Source organism: Epinephelus lanceolatus, chromosome 22, assembly GCF_041903045.1.
Source record: "Epinephelus lanceolatus isolate andai-2023 chromosome 22, ASM4190304v1, whole genome shotgun sequence".
Lineage (NCBI taxonomy): Eukaryota > Metazoa > Chordata > Actinopteri > Perciformes > Serranidae > Epinephelus > Epinephelus lanceolatus.
In genome coordinates this window covers 28,751,456-28,765,689 of record NC_135755.1, presented here as the reverse complement: position 1 = coordinate 28,765,689, position 14,234 = coordinate 28,751,456, and the positions used below count along the sequence as shown (strand labels likewise).

At 38.6% G+C, this 14,234-nt stretch overlaps 1 protein-coding gene across 1 annotated transcript; it reads right to left on the bottom strand.

The window, feature by feature from the left end:
- Positions 1-4,743: 4,743 nt before the first annotated feature.
- LOC144459671 (interferon-induced very large GTPase 1) lies at positions 4,744-13,484 on the bottom strand. Its single transcript, XM_078164104.1, has 6 exons — positions 13,343-13,484; positions 13,003-13,080; positions 12,785-12,863; positions 12,422-12,685; positions 11,844-12,104; positions 4,744-10,031 (listed from the first exon to the last, which is right to left on the bottom strand). Exons 2-6 carry the CDS (start codon positions 13,042-13,044, stop codon positions 5,353-5,355), a joined length of 5,325 nt encoding a protein of 1,774 aa, XP_078020230.1. The 5' UTR covers positions 13,045-13,080; positions 13,343-13,484; the 3' UTR covers positions 4,744-5,352.
- Between the last annotated feature and the right edge of the window lie 750 nt (positions 13,485-14,234).

Sequence of the window (14,234 nt, the reverse complement as noted above, 5' to 3'; positions counted from 1 at the left end):
TCCCTTCCCCTCTCTCCGTCAGTACACTGGCTTGCTATTCAAGACTGACACCCATATTTCGGCGATCACCCGTGGTCAGCTCCCTGCTGTGACCACAAAACTCCAAAACTTTCACTGTGTCAGCTGCATTCTACACGATTTCAGACCTCGGTTCAGCTCTGCTATTATCCTCACATTCATGGGTTAGTTCACTAAGCTAGTGACCTTTTTTTGTGAGTTCGTTAGTTGTATATTAAACTCTAAGCACACTGAGGGTAACCGGTGGGCCTTCACGGCCTGCGGCGCAGAGCTGCAAAATGAAAAGGGGGCTCGGATCTCCTAAACAGGGTAAAAGCAACACAGTTGACAACTGCTCTTTTCTTTCGGGTGAGAATGTGCAGGCCTACAGCTCAGCGAAACCCCCCACCCCCCTTCTCCAATTCTCTGCTACAGATCTCAAACATGGATCATGAGTAATACAGTTAGGTGTTAACTAAACTGATTTGCTGTTGTTTGAGCCCACAGGAACACATGGTAGCCTACATCCAGTATGGGAGAAGTTAGTCACCGGTGCTGTCTTTGCTTGTGCTCTAGCTTTAGCCTGTTTGTTTGTTTGTTTGTTTTCTATTTTATTACTGCCTAATGGGGTGGTGGGGGAGGGCTGGAGGGGGAGAGATATACCTTGCTGCTCCTGTCAGAGATTTTGTAAGCCCACTGAAAGGGAAATGTGCACAATGTAAAACACAAAACAACAGACTTGGGTGTGCAGCAGGTGGATAAATGCTGTGGAAAAGACAATGGACAGAAGCGTGAGGAATGGTGCACGCTGTGGGAAAGAGACTCTGGGAAGAGACTGGAAAAAGACTTGCAGCCTTAAATGTAGAAATCGGAATCAAAAGAGAGGATTAACTGACCAATAGCAAAGTAGGACGTTCAAAGGCATGGCCATCTTTCTACCCACAATGTTTGCCAGGAGGATACCTTGCTCATCTGTCCTACGGAGGATCGGATATGTTTGATCAGACCCATATGAACCCTTTTGTACTCACTCCTGCAGATAAGGAGGCAGTGAGGGATTGTGAGGTGAACCTCACCACAACACAGCTACAATGACACCACCAGAGGTGAAAACAGAAACAAGGTATTTAGTTTGGTCTGTTCTTTTTCCCTGTCTATTTTATAAGCTAACACTGGAGGGCGCCCTTGTGACAGATTCACTGCAGGTCTGCCCACTCTGAGGAAACTGGATGTGTGACGAAAAATACCAAACTGGGTGGCAGGACAGAGACAGACACACAACATCTGGAAGAGGATCAAAACTGTACATTTTTAAGTGTAAGAATCAAACAGACAAAATATTTGTAAATATTAAGTTTCTTGTTTGTTTTTCCTTTTTTTCTTTTTTTTTTGAGTGAATGAATGAAATGCTTATTTTGTGACAACGTAAGACAACAGGTGCAGTTTGCAAAAAGAAAAAAAAAAAAGAAGAAAAAAAAGGCCATGAGCACGAGGTTAAAATCCATTCATGAGTTAAATATCATTTTTCATGCCATTTTGTTTGTTTTGTCTCATGTCGCCCATTATCGTGTGGGCATCCTGTAGCATCATGATTCCTCACCAGGAAAGTCACTGTAGCAGAAATTCATCTTCACTGCAGCCCCGACACAACAGAGGGCCTAAGATGCTGTAGTTAGCGTTTGCTATTTTCCAATGAATATATCATCTTAAAATTTGTAAAATATAGTTTAAGTCTGTGGTTTCATTGGGGTTTAAGTAGAGGGGCCAAATACTGCATTTCCTTTTTTTTTATTTATTTATTTTTTTTTAGTTCAAGCTTTATCAAACGTTTATTTTGAAATCTATCTCGTAATCCAACTGAACTCCTGATGAATTCAGAGTATCTATGGAAACATCTCAGAGGCTGAGAGCACTGATAAAAGCCAGCTAACTAATGTAGTGGTGGTGTAGGGAGGTGGCCTGTGATTCATGGTCACGACTTCCAAACTGAGACAGTAAACGCAAAGTGCAGCCAGTGAAATGTTGGCTCACTTCACATGTAGCAGTGTTTACATGTAGCCACTAAATCACATGTGGGACAGACGTGAGGGCTTTGATACCATAAGATGCCTCATAGAGTAATGAGATCACACAGGTGGTCCGTCTTTTTCCTTCCACACACTGTGTTGCATTGTGGTTTCAGCGGTTGCGTTGACCTTACGGTGATGTGATGTAGCAGTGAAGAGTTTCGTGTTCTAACCAGGTGAGAGGTGTACTTTCAGACTCTGAGCGTGTGTGTGTTTAACAGCGGAATCAGATCTGATGTATGTGGACACACACTTAGCCTCGTCTGTGTTATAAAGTTACTCACTGCAGCCCTTTGGTTCACACAGTTGGGGCTGGATTTGGGTTTATTCTTATTTCAACATGCCCAAACAACTGCAGTCAGCCAAGCTAATCAAAGTGACTTCAAATCACTGAAGCTAATTAGAGATCATGTGTCAGGTCAGTGGTGCATGGACGCACATGGTCAATACCCCACAATGGCAAAGAGTGACACACACACTCACATAAATCTCCAGCTTGGTCTTAATTGCGAAGTTGCACCTGTTGTCTTGTTTTTACATTCTTTGTTGAATTCAGAAACCCAAGACTTGAGATGAAGAAAAATGTTAAATAATGGAATTTTAAAAAAGATGATTATTAAAAAAAAGTATAGTAAAACGATATAAATACATGAGGTGATGATATTTCTGTTTACTTTAGAAGTTATTATACACTGTATGCTGTGATTCTGATCTGGGAAACATTAAAGACATTCATAGCCAGTCTCATGATTTTGTGTCTTTATTGAACCAGTTAACAGAGGTAAGTATTAATAAATGTTTACAACACCACATATAGAATGAATGATATTTTTAATTCCTTTAAAATGTAAATATTTGGAATCGGATCATTTACAGAAATAAAAAACAGGGATTCAAACTTCTGAGTTGAAATAAAGATCACAAATACTAAATTTGCTTTAAACAAACTTTGTTTCATGTATACATTTTGACAAAAGCATGTTATCCATTCTTGAGAACTGGGACACATCATGTCCTACCAGAAAAGCTGTAAAATTATAACAAAGACAGTAAGTCTGTTTCTGAGGTGAAACATCATTTTTAAATGATTAATATTATGAAATAAACATGATTTATAAAATATTTTGATCTGCTCCTTTTTTTTTAACTTCTAAACTGGCCCTGTGCAACAAAACACCCATGTCCCAGACAAAACATTTGCAACTTTAAATCATTAAAGAATGTGTGAAGTCCTCAAAATCTAGAACTAACAGTTCATACTGATAACATTAGTGTAAAAATGATCTACTATAATCTATTTATGTTTTGTGAAGATGTTCACCCTTTAATGATGTGTCCAAGTTTTTTGTCAACTCTTTCAAATTTACATATACATCCTAAGGACTCCTGTCTCACTTCCTGGTTTCCAAAAAGGTGGGAATGCTGCTCAAGTACTGGTAAGCTTTCTATGTTTTGATAAATTCATTAAATAATATTGCTATCATAACATGTCAACTTTGAAGCCCTTTGAAATCAAAACTAAAAAATAAATGTGGTTTCAAAATTAGTATTTTGATTAGCATTAGGAGAACTCTCAGAAAATTTGAAAAATAAAAAGGCTACTCTCTACAACTGCAGTGAAATTATTAAATATATAACTTTTTGCCAACTCTGTCAGATCTTACCTCTGACATCAATTATGCTATTCAAGAAAAAATTAAATGACTGGCAGGTTGGCCCATTACAAGGTTTAAAAATCAAGACTTTGTTCTTTTCAAATATATTTTCCGAGCCTAATTGAAGACTAGAAATCAAAAACCCCCAAAAGTAAGGTTCTACCCAAGTTCTCAAGAATGAGTCTCATAAAGAGACTTTTTAATTGATTAAACAAAGTAAATATGTGACATCAGATACTTCATAGAAATGTAAAACAAAATAGTATTAAGCAAAAATATTACATAAACTGAAAATGTATTTGTCACCAGATATTTAATTAAGATAAAAACGAAGATATTCCAGATTTCAAGGTAAGGAAATTACATGCTCTTCTCATGTAGATAAGGAAACATCATTGTCATGTATAACCTACATGTTGATATTGACACTGAGTAATCTTTTAATACATTGAAAATGTAAATATTTTGTATAAGATACCTCTGAGAAACAAAAACAAATCTATTCTCACTTTTGATTAAACAATCACATATCATACTTAATTATGACAATACCACATAAAGACTGAGTGGTGTTTAAAAAAGGAAAAAGTCAAATATTTTGCATCCGATACTTCACAAAAAAGAGATTTTAAAGTCTGAGTTAAAGATAAACTTAAAAATGTATATACTGTATGTAGAACCAGGTACTTAATTAAAATAAAAAAAAGACATTCCAAATTTTGAGTTATGAAAATTACATATCGCACTCAATTCGATAAGACCCACATGTTGACTTTGAAACTGCGTGATCTTGTAATACATTGAAAATGTAAATATTTTACATTAGAAACCTTGTAGAAACAAAAAACAATCTATTTTAACTTTTGAGTAAACAATCACATATCATACTTAATTATGACAATACCACATAAAGACTGAGTGGTGGTGCATCCGATACTCCGATACTACAAAAAAAGAGATTTTAAAGTCTGAGTTAAAATGATACCAGGTACCTAATTTAAATAAAACAAAGACATTCCAAATTTTGAGTTATGAAAATAACATATTACTGTACATTCAATTAGATAAGACTCTGATGTTGACATTGAAACTGGGTGATCTTTTAATACATTGACATTGTGAATAATTAGCATTAGGTACTTCACTGAAACAAAAATCAAGTAGACACTAACTATGAGTAAACAACAGCATCTCATACTTGAACAGATTTTTTAAAGTGTCCTACTATGACAATATCACATAAAGACTGAGGGGTGATTTAAAAAAGAAAATGAATTTGACATCAGATACGTCACAGAAACAAAAATACTCAATGAAAGATATAATAATGCATTTGATTAACTGTGTACATCTTTTCAGTGGCAGTGACATTCATCTGTCACACATGAAGCAAGTATAGTGTGATCTCAGGTAAAAGTGAGCACTAATTGCAGTGACTTTCTTATATTTTCCTATTTCAAGCCTCAGTGGTAAAATATATCTGAGCACTGATATCTTTAACCTTGTCATCTTGTATATACAGTGTTACTGATTGTCTTCAGTATCGTTCAGAACACATAAGATCAAAATATCCATGTGAGGATAGTGAATGTATATGAGGAGGATGTACACCTCTGTAACGGCAATGTTGTTTCTCACTTGATGTTAAAGGACTCTTTGATGCTTGCCTCTGCTTGCTTACGTGTAATACCTTTCCAGCTGGCAGGAATATCAGCAGGCTTTGCGTTATATTTTTTGGCAAACTTATTGTTGAACCTTTCCAGTACATATTTCCAGTAGTCTGATGCCTGGAGGCTTGCTTCTGGAACAATTTTCCAGTCAGGGAAAATTTCTTTGTAACGGTTGTAAGGGTGCGATTGACCATTGGTAGCATTGCAGCAAAAACAAATGTCAGTGAGCACAGAGGAACTGCATATGTCAATGGCAAGTTTATTGGTCCCACTCCACCTATATGCACCCAGACCATCTGGCCGATGGAGTGAGGTCCAGTGCTCAGTGTGGGTTTTTTCTCCTGCCTCACAAGGTGCTTTGCAGAATGGACACTGTTTACCACATCCAATTAGTTTGGTGAAAAGCTCGCTCTGAGGATTCACATTGAGTTTTCTTAGTTTCATCTGGATGTTTGTTTCTTTAAACTTCTTTCTAAGAGCCTCTGCCATGTCCTTCAGACAGTCAGTGAGCCAGTGAGCAAACTGTTCTGGGTCGGCATTGTTCAGGATCATGAAAGCACCAAGAGCATCCTGGGAAATGACCAGTTTATCACCAAGTTCCTGACAGACATCTTCAACAAATGTCTTCAAGTTGCCACTCTTTTTGGTTTTAGCTTTGTTGATAGCATTAGTTATGTTCCTGATGCTTGACTGAACATGTTTATCCTCAAGCTCAAACATGATAGACCCTTTTGAGAAGCGTTCTACTATTTGGTCAAGGATCCATTTCTTTACATAATACTCGTATGAGCCAATGTAGCTCAGATATTTTTCAAAGTCATCCTTTGTGAGCAAATCCAGTAAAAGTGAATACTGGAGGTATATTCGTGTGCTGAACTGCTGGCTTGTCATCATTTCACCAATGATATCAGGACCCAAGGAACGCTTGACAAAGTCTTCGACTGCAGGCTTCAGGCAGCAGTTTGTGAATTCTTCTGCCTTCTTCTGGCACTGGTCTCGTTTATGGAACACATCTTTAAAATCAGTTAGAAACTTTGCTTTGTTTTCATTCAGACATCTGTAGGGATCATTCTCATGTATGAAATCTTCATGCATTTTCTGAAACTGTCTGGCTGCATCTCCACAGATGTGCTGTTTCAGAGAAACTTCAAACTCGACATCTGTCTTCACTTCCTTATTGTTTTGCAGCTTCTCGTCAATCATGTGGAGGATCTCCTGAATGTAAGTGTCATGGTAATTGCTTTTCCTTCCCACTTTTCCAGTCACAAACTGTTTGCAATCTGCTATGATACTGTCAGCCATTTGCTGTACAGCCTTTATGTGATCTTCAATGTTGAACAACTTGGTGATTTTGTGTTTCAACTGGTTGAAGAATCCTTCTGCAGTATATCTGAAAGGAACAAGTCCACATTCTGACAGGGTTTTTTCACTTAACAATTGACAGACATGACTTCCCTTACGTCTTAGATTTTCTCTCAGGTAGTGGTACACCCTTGCAAAGACATCTGCAGGCTTTTGCTTAGAGAAGGAGAGTTCCTTCACCATTCTGTTCCACATCTTATCAAATTCTTTGTCCAACTCTTTGCCTGTCATCTCTACATTTTTTCCCCGACATTGTTCAATCAATGCACACACTCTGCCCTCTAATTCTTTTGCGTGGTTCTCTTTGATTTTATCAAGTTCTGTCATTCCCTGTCTGATGTCAGCTGTTGCTGTGAGTTGATTAAACACAGAGCTCTCCATTTCTCGTCGAAGGGTCTTTGCACTGTTTGCAAAGTCTTCTCTGTATCCTTCAACTAGATAGACGTGACCCTCTGTTTGCTTGAAGTATTGTGACAAATTGTCAAGAAGCTTTGTCTCCCATTTCATCAGCACTGTGCACGCTTCACCTTTCAAACGAGTGAGAAATTCTCTCATGTCAGGTGTCTCAGATTCCACAGCAAATATGCCAAAATTGGAAATTCTTGTCTCAGCATTTGTAACCCATGTGTACATTTCTTTTTTGAATTCCCATTCCCATTTGTTGAATTCTGTGCACAGCCTCATGTATGCATCAGCCACCAGGCTGTTTCTGAAGCTGAAGATGAAGTTTTCATGCTTTACTGCATTCCACAGGTTTTTCATCCACTCTGTAAACTCCAAGATATTATTAGCAGATGACTCACAACGTCCCAAAATCTTGATTACATTTTTCTTGAGCTCATATACAGCTTCGCTGTACCCTGCATTGACTGGTGCCATTGGTGGGTTTCCATTCCAGAGTCCAGGAATGTACCAGTTCCCAGTGTCTGGACTGTACTCCATCACATCAGTGAAGCTCATGTTCTCCTCTTTCTTTTCCATTTTGGCTGCTGCCTGGGTCATCTCATTTAACTGTTGCAAGAGCAGTTTCCTGTCTCGTAAGTTCTTCTCATGAGCTGAAACATCCGACACATTCTGGTGGACAAACTGACATTTGGGCTTTTTGCCCACCTCTGTCATCCTGAGAAAAGCATGCACAACTATTTGTAGGATGTCTTTCATTTCAGTTGAATTCTCCATTGCGATATTGATGATGGTGATATCACTCAGCCCCACAACAAGTGTTGCAAGCTCATTGTCGTGCTCATGGCTATTATCCAGTTGTGCAAGCTCTGGTGACTTTAAGCCCTCAGTGTCAATGATCACCATGAAGTCACAGTTGAGGACTTTTTGAACATCTTCATTGATTCTGATGAGCAACATAAAGGCACCTCGAGTGCATCGCCCACTGCTGACTGCAAACTGCACTCCAAACATGGTGTTGAGGAGAGTAGACTTTCCTGTGCTCTGAACTCCAAGAACTGTGACCACCAGTATCTTGTTCTTAGGAGACACCAAGCCATTGAGCTGAGAGAGGACGTCACTCACCCATCTGAGAGGTATGTTGGAGGCATCTCCATCTACAAGCTCAAGGGGAAATCCATCAAGTAACAGTTGTGCACATAGTTTGGGCAGATGTTGTAACTGTTTACGTGATGGGTCTGTTTCTGGAAGAGACAGTGAAGCCTCATAAATCTGACCCATTTCACGGAAGAAGTGTTCAGTCCCCAGTGAGCTGTTGGAGAGTTGTCTGTCGATTTCTTTGATCTCTTTGTTCTCAGAATTTTTGCATTTCTTTTTGTACTGATCTCGGAGACCAGATAATTTTTCTCGAGACAGGTTATCAAGGTTCATTCGCATCCATTTCAGGAAATAGCACCTCTCTACGCCTGGGCTTGATATTGCGTTGATAAAACATGTCATTGCATTTGACATGTCACAAGAGTTCTGTTTATCCCTAAGTTCTGTTTTCTGTATCTCAAGGTCACTTTTGTACTTTTCTACGTTCTGGGACCCAACATTTCGAAGTCGAAATTGTTCCTTCTCTAAGCGAGTCAGTTCCTTCCATATTTGGCCTTGCAAGGGTAGCTGAGTGTCTTTGTATTTAAGGATGTCTTGAATTTCTTCAGTCAGAGCATCTGCATTTTTCTTGGCAGTCTGGCACTCTGAAGAGTCTTCATCAACCAAGATTCCCAGTTCATGGGCAATGTCAGCCATCTGCTCAATTTGCATCTTCATCTTTGAGTTCTCAACTACATTGCTGACTGTTTTCCTCAGATTTTTAACAAAGTCTGCATCATTCATCTGCTTAGTCTTTAAAAGGATGTTGCTGTTGTTCAAGCCCAACTTGGTTGCCACCTTCTTTACAGCATCAACACTGAAGTGCTTACTTTGATGGTTACCCACCAAAAAGATCTGTGCCTTGTGGTGTTGGTTGGTGAGCAGCTCACACTCAGAGTCCAAATTGTCAAAGAACACAAAAACTGCTGCTGATGTCTGACACAAAAAAGAAAATTGTGTTTTAAATGAGGCAATGTCTCCACGAAGGTTAGCTACAGCTACTGGCTCACTGAAAATATCCATGTTTTTGTTCCCACAAGGAAGGTACCAAGTCATTTCAACCAGTCCATTGGATATTCTCCTTGGACTGTCACCACACTCCATATCATGATGAACAAATGTATCATGGTACTGCTGAGAATTGCTTAGAAGCTTATTGAGGATCTCTGACTTGGACAGGGAGCACTCACCCAGTCTCACAAAAGATATCATTGGAAGCTCAGAGAGAACAATTCTTTGTTCAATGAAGCCTTTGGATTCTGAAAGTGACTGAGGTCTGTACTTTTTAACGATGTCTCTCATGGCCCAAAGCATGAGTGTGCACTGCTTTGTGTCACAGTTGGGAAGCAACAGAGGCACAGAAAACTGACACATAGACATTTTGAGTGCCATTTCCTGTTGTACAAAAGCATCAGACCACAGAAAGAGAGCAGTGATTATGTCAAGGGGGTTTAACATGTCACCTGAATTTGTGCTGCTGACCAGATTATCAAGATCTAACTCTGTATTCATGGACTGATCACTACAGTTTGACTCACATGTAGCTGTACATTTCATATTCCTAGCTGTCACATTAACCATCATCAGTTTCTTCAGAAAAAAACATTGAAGATCTGAATTACGCTTAGCAGGTTCATCAGTAATGGTCCTCTCGTCAATCTGAAGTACTGTGCTCAGGGATAGCTTCTTTTTGTCCTGGTACTCCAGTCCCAAATCCTCCAAAAATCTCTGTAGTTGTGTCTCTGTAGACATAAAAAACAATTAATATTAAGCTCATGATGTTGTTTTTTTTTTTTCCAATATTTTATTTAATTTTGCCCTTACATAGTTTATACCTCGCTAATACTGAAGCAGTCTAATAAAACAGCTGTTCTTTTGAGTAGTGTTGACTCAACATTCTGGTCCTTTTGAAGGCATTATTTTTTGGTGCTGTTGAATTGCATAGTCTCATACTGACAGGTGCTTCTGATACTTTGTCCACACCATTTATATCTATGAGGTCAGACTATTACAAAGAAACTATAATGCAGTACAGGTAAACACCATAAATACTGTACATCCTCCAATATGCCCATGAAGTTGAATTGACATCTTTTAAAAACACTTTTAAGAAATACTAAACATTATAATCTCAATGTTGTATTATTAGACTGCAATAGTTTTAGCTAGTTGCACCTAATAAACTGGCAACTGAGACTTGAGTAAATGGATTTGCAATGTAGAAATAATTTAGATTTATAAACACTATCAAAATCTAATGGGCAGACTGCCGCTGGATTGTCAGTAAAGGACTGGAAATACGTGGAAAAGGTCATCCTGTGCTTCAAAATGTTGCAGATTCATGAAAATGCTGATTTGTTAACCATATCAAAAGATTATGAATATAAAACATAAAGGTATAGTCGGTTTTAAGATGTCATTAGGTATTAGTGTACTTGCACTATTGCTGGCCAAAAAAATTCACTAATTCTTTTGTACCGATTCTTTTGCAAGTTTGATTCATACCAGATCTACACTGTTACATACAGCCTCACACTTGAAAGGTGACATTATGCAAAATGCACTTTTTCATGGCTTTTCAACATTGGTATGTGTCCCTGGTGTGTTGAGAGATGGAGCATGACCTATTAGATTATGTCCCTGCACACTGACCCTGAAAGGTGTCAGTGATTCATGAGGATTGACCACTGTCTGGTCACATGGGTGTGAGGAAAACCCTGGATTAAATAAGTAGACTAGACCTGTGGCTGAGTATTAGAAGAGACATAGTGGGGAAGCAGGGAAGGTCACCTTTGCATTAGTTGCATGTTGAGCAGGAGCCATTTGCTCACACTATGATAGATTGTGCACGCCAATTTCCTCCTCCATTTTTATTTAATAGCTTAGTTAAGTTATAGGTCAATAGGGCATGTGATGCAATAGGTCAAAATGATTAACATTTTATTAAGAGCACCATCTGCTGGACCACAAGGCAAACTACTTTAAACTCTTGCAGTTACAGACTGTACATTTTGATTACATTTCAGTCATATACAGTTTGAATATATTTTTTTCTCGAAATTCTAGATTAAGTTTGGATTATGAAAATAAAAAGGGACAGCCCCAGAGTCTACTTCTAGTGCTTGGAGTTCAGCCCTTGTTCTGGCAGCTCAGGAAGAGAGAGAGGAAAGATTTTGTTTTGACTGATACTGATGCTGTTCCTATTCCTCATCTTGAGGATCACATAGATCAAGTTCTTTCCAAGTACTGCTTGCCACAGCCTTGTCACAAGTAGGAATTCATATGAATTTTTACAAGTTACCAGGTAGGCTGAGGCCATGTCCTCCTAGGTTTTTTTGGGAAAAGCCAACATTAGCTTTTGTCAATGCCCAACATCCACTGGTTATTAAAACGCAGAGTGTTTTATTACTTTCATTTATATCTCTTTTATTTGAATAGTCTTTTGGAAACTTCTGCAGAGTTGTGGTAGTAATGTGTATAATGCTCCAAAGTCTGTGGTTTTATTAGAAAATTAATTCTTCTTTTTTATTGACATTATGATTTCTGTTACTTACTTGTGGTAGCAGCTGTTACAGCTGGCTTGCTTCGTCTTCCATTCCTAAGTTGTGCAGAAACCTGCAGGGAGTAACACACCCCTGGCTTCAGGTTGCTGAAAGTCTGGTTGTTTGCGTCTGTTGTCAACACTTGTTCAGTTTCTCCCTCGCTGCAACAGGTCACAGTGTAGCTCTCCACTTCACCAGCAGGTGGGTCCCAACTCAGAGACACTGACTCACTGCTTATCTGGTCAACTGTAATCTTTGCAGGAGGGCTGGGCTCTGTGGGAACATCACAGTAGTTTCACTTATACTTTGGAATTCAAGTTCAGTCAGTGCTTTTCTGTATTTTAAGGTGGTGTTTAACTGCCAGGTTAAAGAGGTGTGGTAAAAGATAAAGCCACATATAATCAGGTCATGCACTTGTGGAAATACAAATTATTACCACATCTTCAGTCTACTGACCTTTATAACCAAATAAGAGCATACCTCAGTGTAAGAAATACATTTATATAGGTTATGAGACCAAAGACCATTCAGACAATACTTTCTATCTTTTTTGTTTGTTTGTTTTTTACTGATTTGTTTTACAGATTTACCTGTGAAGACAGATAGCGAGGTTGCTTTGCTTTGATTTCCATTATCAGCAATCCTTATGATGCTGAAAGTATACTCAGTCCCAGGATTCAGTCCCTCAACCGTCACAGTGCTGGAGTCCTCTCTGATCAAACTGCCTGTCTGTGTGTCACAGGAGTAATCTATTTGCAGTTTATACCTAACAGAGGTCTCAGTGAGTGAAAAGCCAAGAGAAACAGTCTCCTGGTCAGCACTGAGAACTGTTACATCTCCTGGTGGAGGAACGTCTGTCACAAGAGAAGAGAGGTACATCTCAGTATCTCAACATTACAACATGTAAGCCTATTTCGTTATAAATCAGATCAGTTTTTGACGGTCACACATACAGTCAGACTGTGATGTTGGTAAAGTAATCTTTCCGTCCTCATAGTATGACTCGGGGTAATCTGGGGCATCGTAGAACTCCTTCATTATTTAAAAAAAAAAAACAGTTTAAAAGTGAAATGAATCAATTTATAATCCCATTCAATAGCTTCAAGGAGAAATATTTGGCTTGTAATTTTATTGTTATTTAAGTTTAAGGTTGTAAAAACGAGCTGTTTACCTCTTCATCAGAGTTATCCATTGTAGGTACACTCTCAGCCATCCCACACTTGCTCCAGATTATTCAAACTGCTTCTTACTGAAAGTTATAGAAATGAACCCTGTTATCAACATCTTCTCCAACAGTTATCCATATTAGACATGAATCACACAGCTAAGTGTACTCTGCAAACTGTCAGACTACAATATAGAATAAAACAACTACTGTAATGGGCACACTAATGGAGCTGTTAAAAATAGATAAAACACACTGAGTCACGCTTCTGTTTTATGGAAAGCCTGATATTTTTGCCGGACTTCAAATGAGGGAAACAATCCTTGACAAAGAGATTGTTGCTTACCTTTGTTGGAGTCATCTGTCCATGGTAAAAGTACTGTTCTGTTCTTTTATCCATGAATTTGTAGTAATTGTTTGTGCAGTATTCTGTTATAGGTTAAGTAGCTTTTGTCCTGAGGACAGAGCTCTGAACACGCCCTGACAATGCACTAGCCTACTGCCTACTTTTATTCTGCCGTGTGAAGTTACTTTCACTTTTGATTCCCAGAAACAGTTAACGGTTATGTGGTTTCCAGTAAAACAAAACTTATTTGTCTTGTCAGGAGGTGGTGAGGGGACGGTGGATTGAAAGGGCTGATTTGTGTAAAACTTTGATTTGTTGTGAACTAGTGGTACAAAGTATTAGAAATGGCTATCAGAAATAATTACTTATTATTGAAAATAATTATTAATTATATAGATGCCAAATAAAGCCAAATAATCAACTCAGTCTCATAAAATATGCTAAAATATCAATTTGGCACTCTGATTAATAATTAAAATAATAAATAAAGCTGCAAACAACAATGTACTTCAGCTAGAGGTGGTGAAGCCACTAACACTGATGATACCCCATTAGCCTCACCAGTGCTGGGCATTAGCGTTACTACAAGTAGCGAAGTTGCTAACTTAACCGCGTTTCTCAGTAGCGTGGTGGTAACGTCACAACTTTCTATCATTTCAATTCGCCATGATACTGAGGATAGGTAATGTGACTGACGCCAGCGCCACACCAAGGCAGGTAGACGACGAGGGAAGCACTTCCGCATGACATCACATACTGAACCTTCAGTTGATTCTGCTTGCTGCTTCGCTATTGGCTTTTCTTAGCAAGACCCGCCCTACTCTGCCTCTGATTGGCTACATTGCACCACTTAACGTGTCTCTGACTTGTTGCCCACAGACTGTATTCAGTG

Excerpts from the sequence above, each read along its gene's own strand:
- LOC144459671 (XM_078164104.1), bottom strand. The coding sequence starts at position 13,044 with ATGGCTGAGAGTGTACCTACAATGGATAACTCTGATGAAGAG. Across the intron at positions 12,864-13,002 it reads TGGATAACTCTGATGAAGAG|GAGTTCTACGATGCCCCAGA; the intron begins GTAAACAGCTCG and ends TAAATAATGAAG. Across the intron at positions 12,686-12,784 it reads ACCAACATCACAGTCTGACT|ACGTTCCTCCACCAGGAGAT; the intron begins GTATGTGTGACC and ends CTCTTGTGACAG.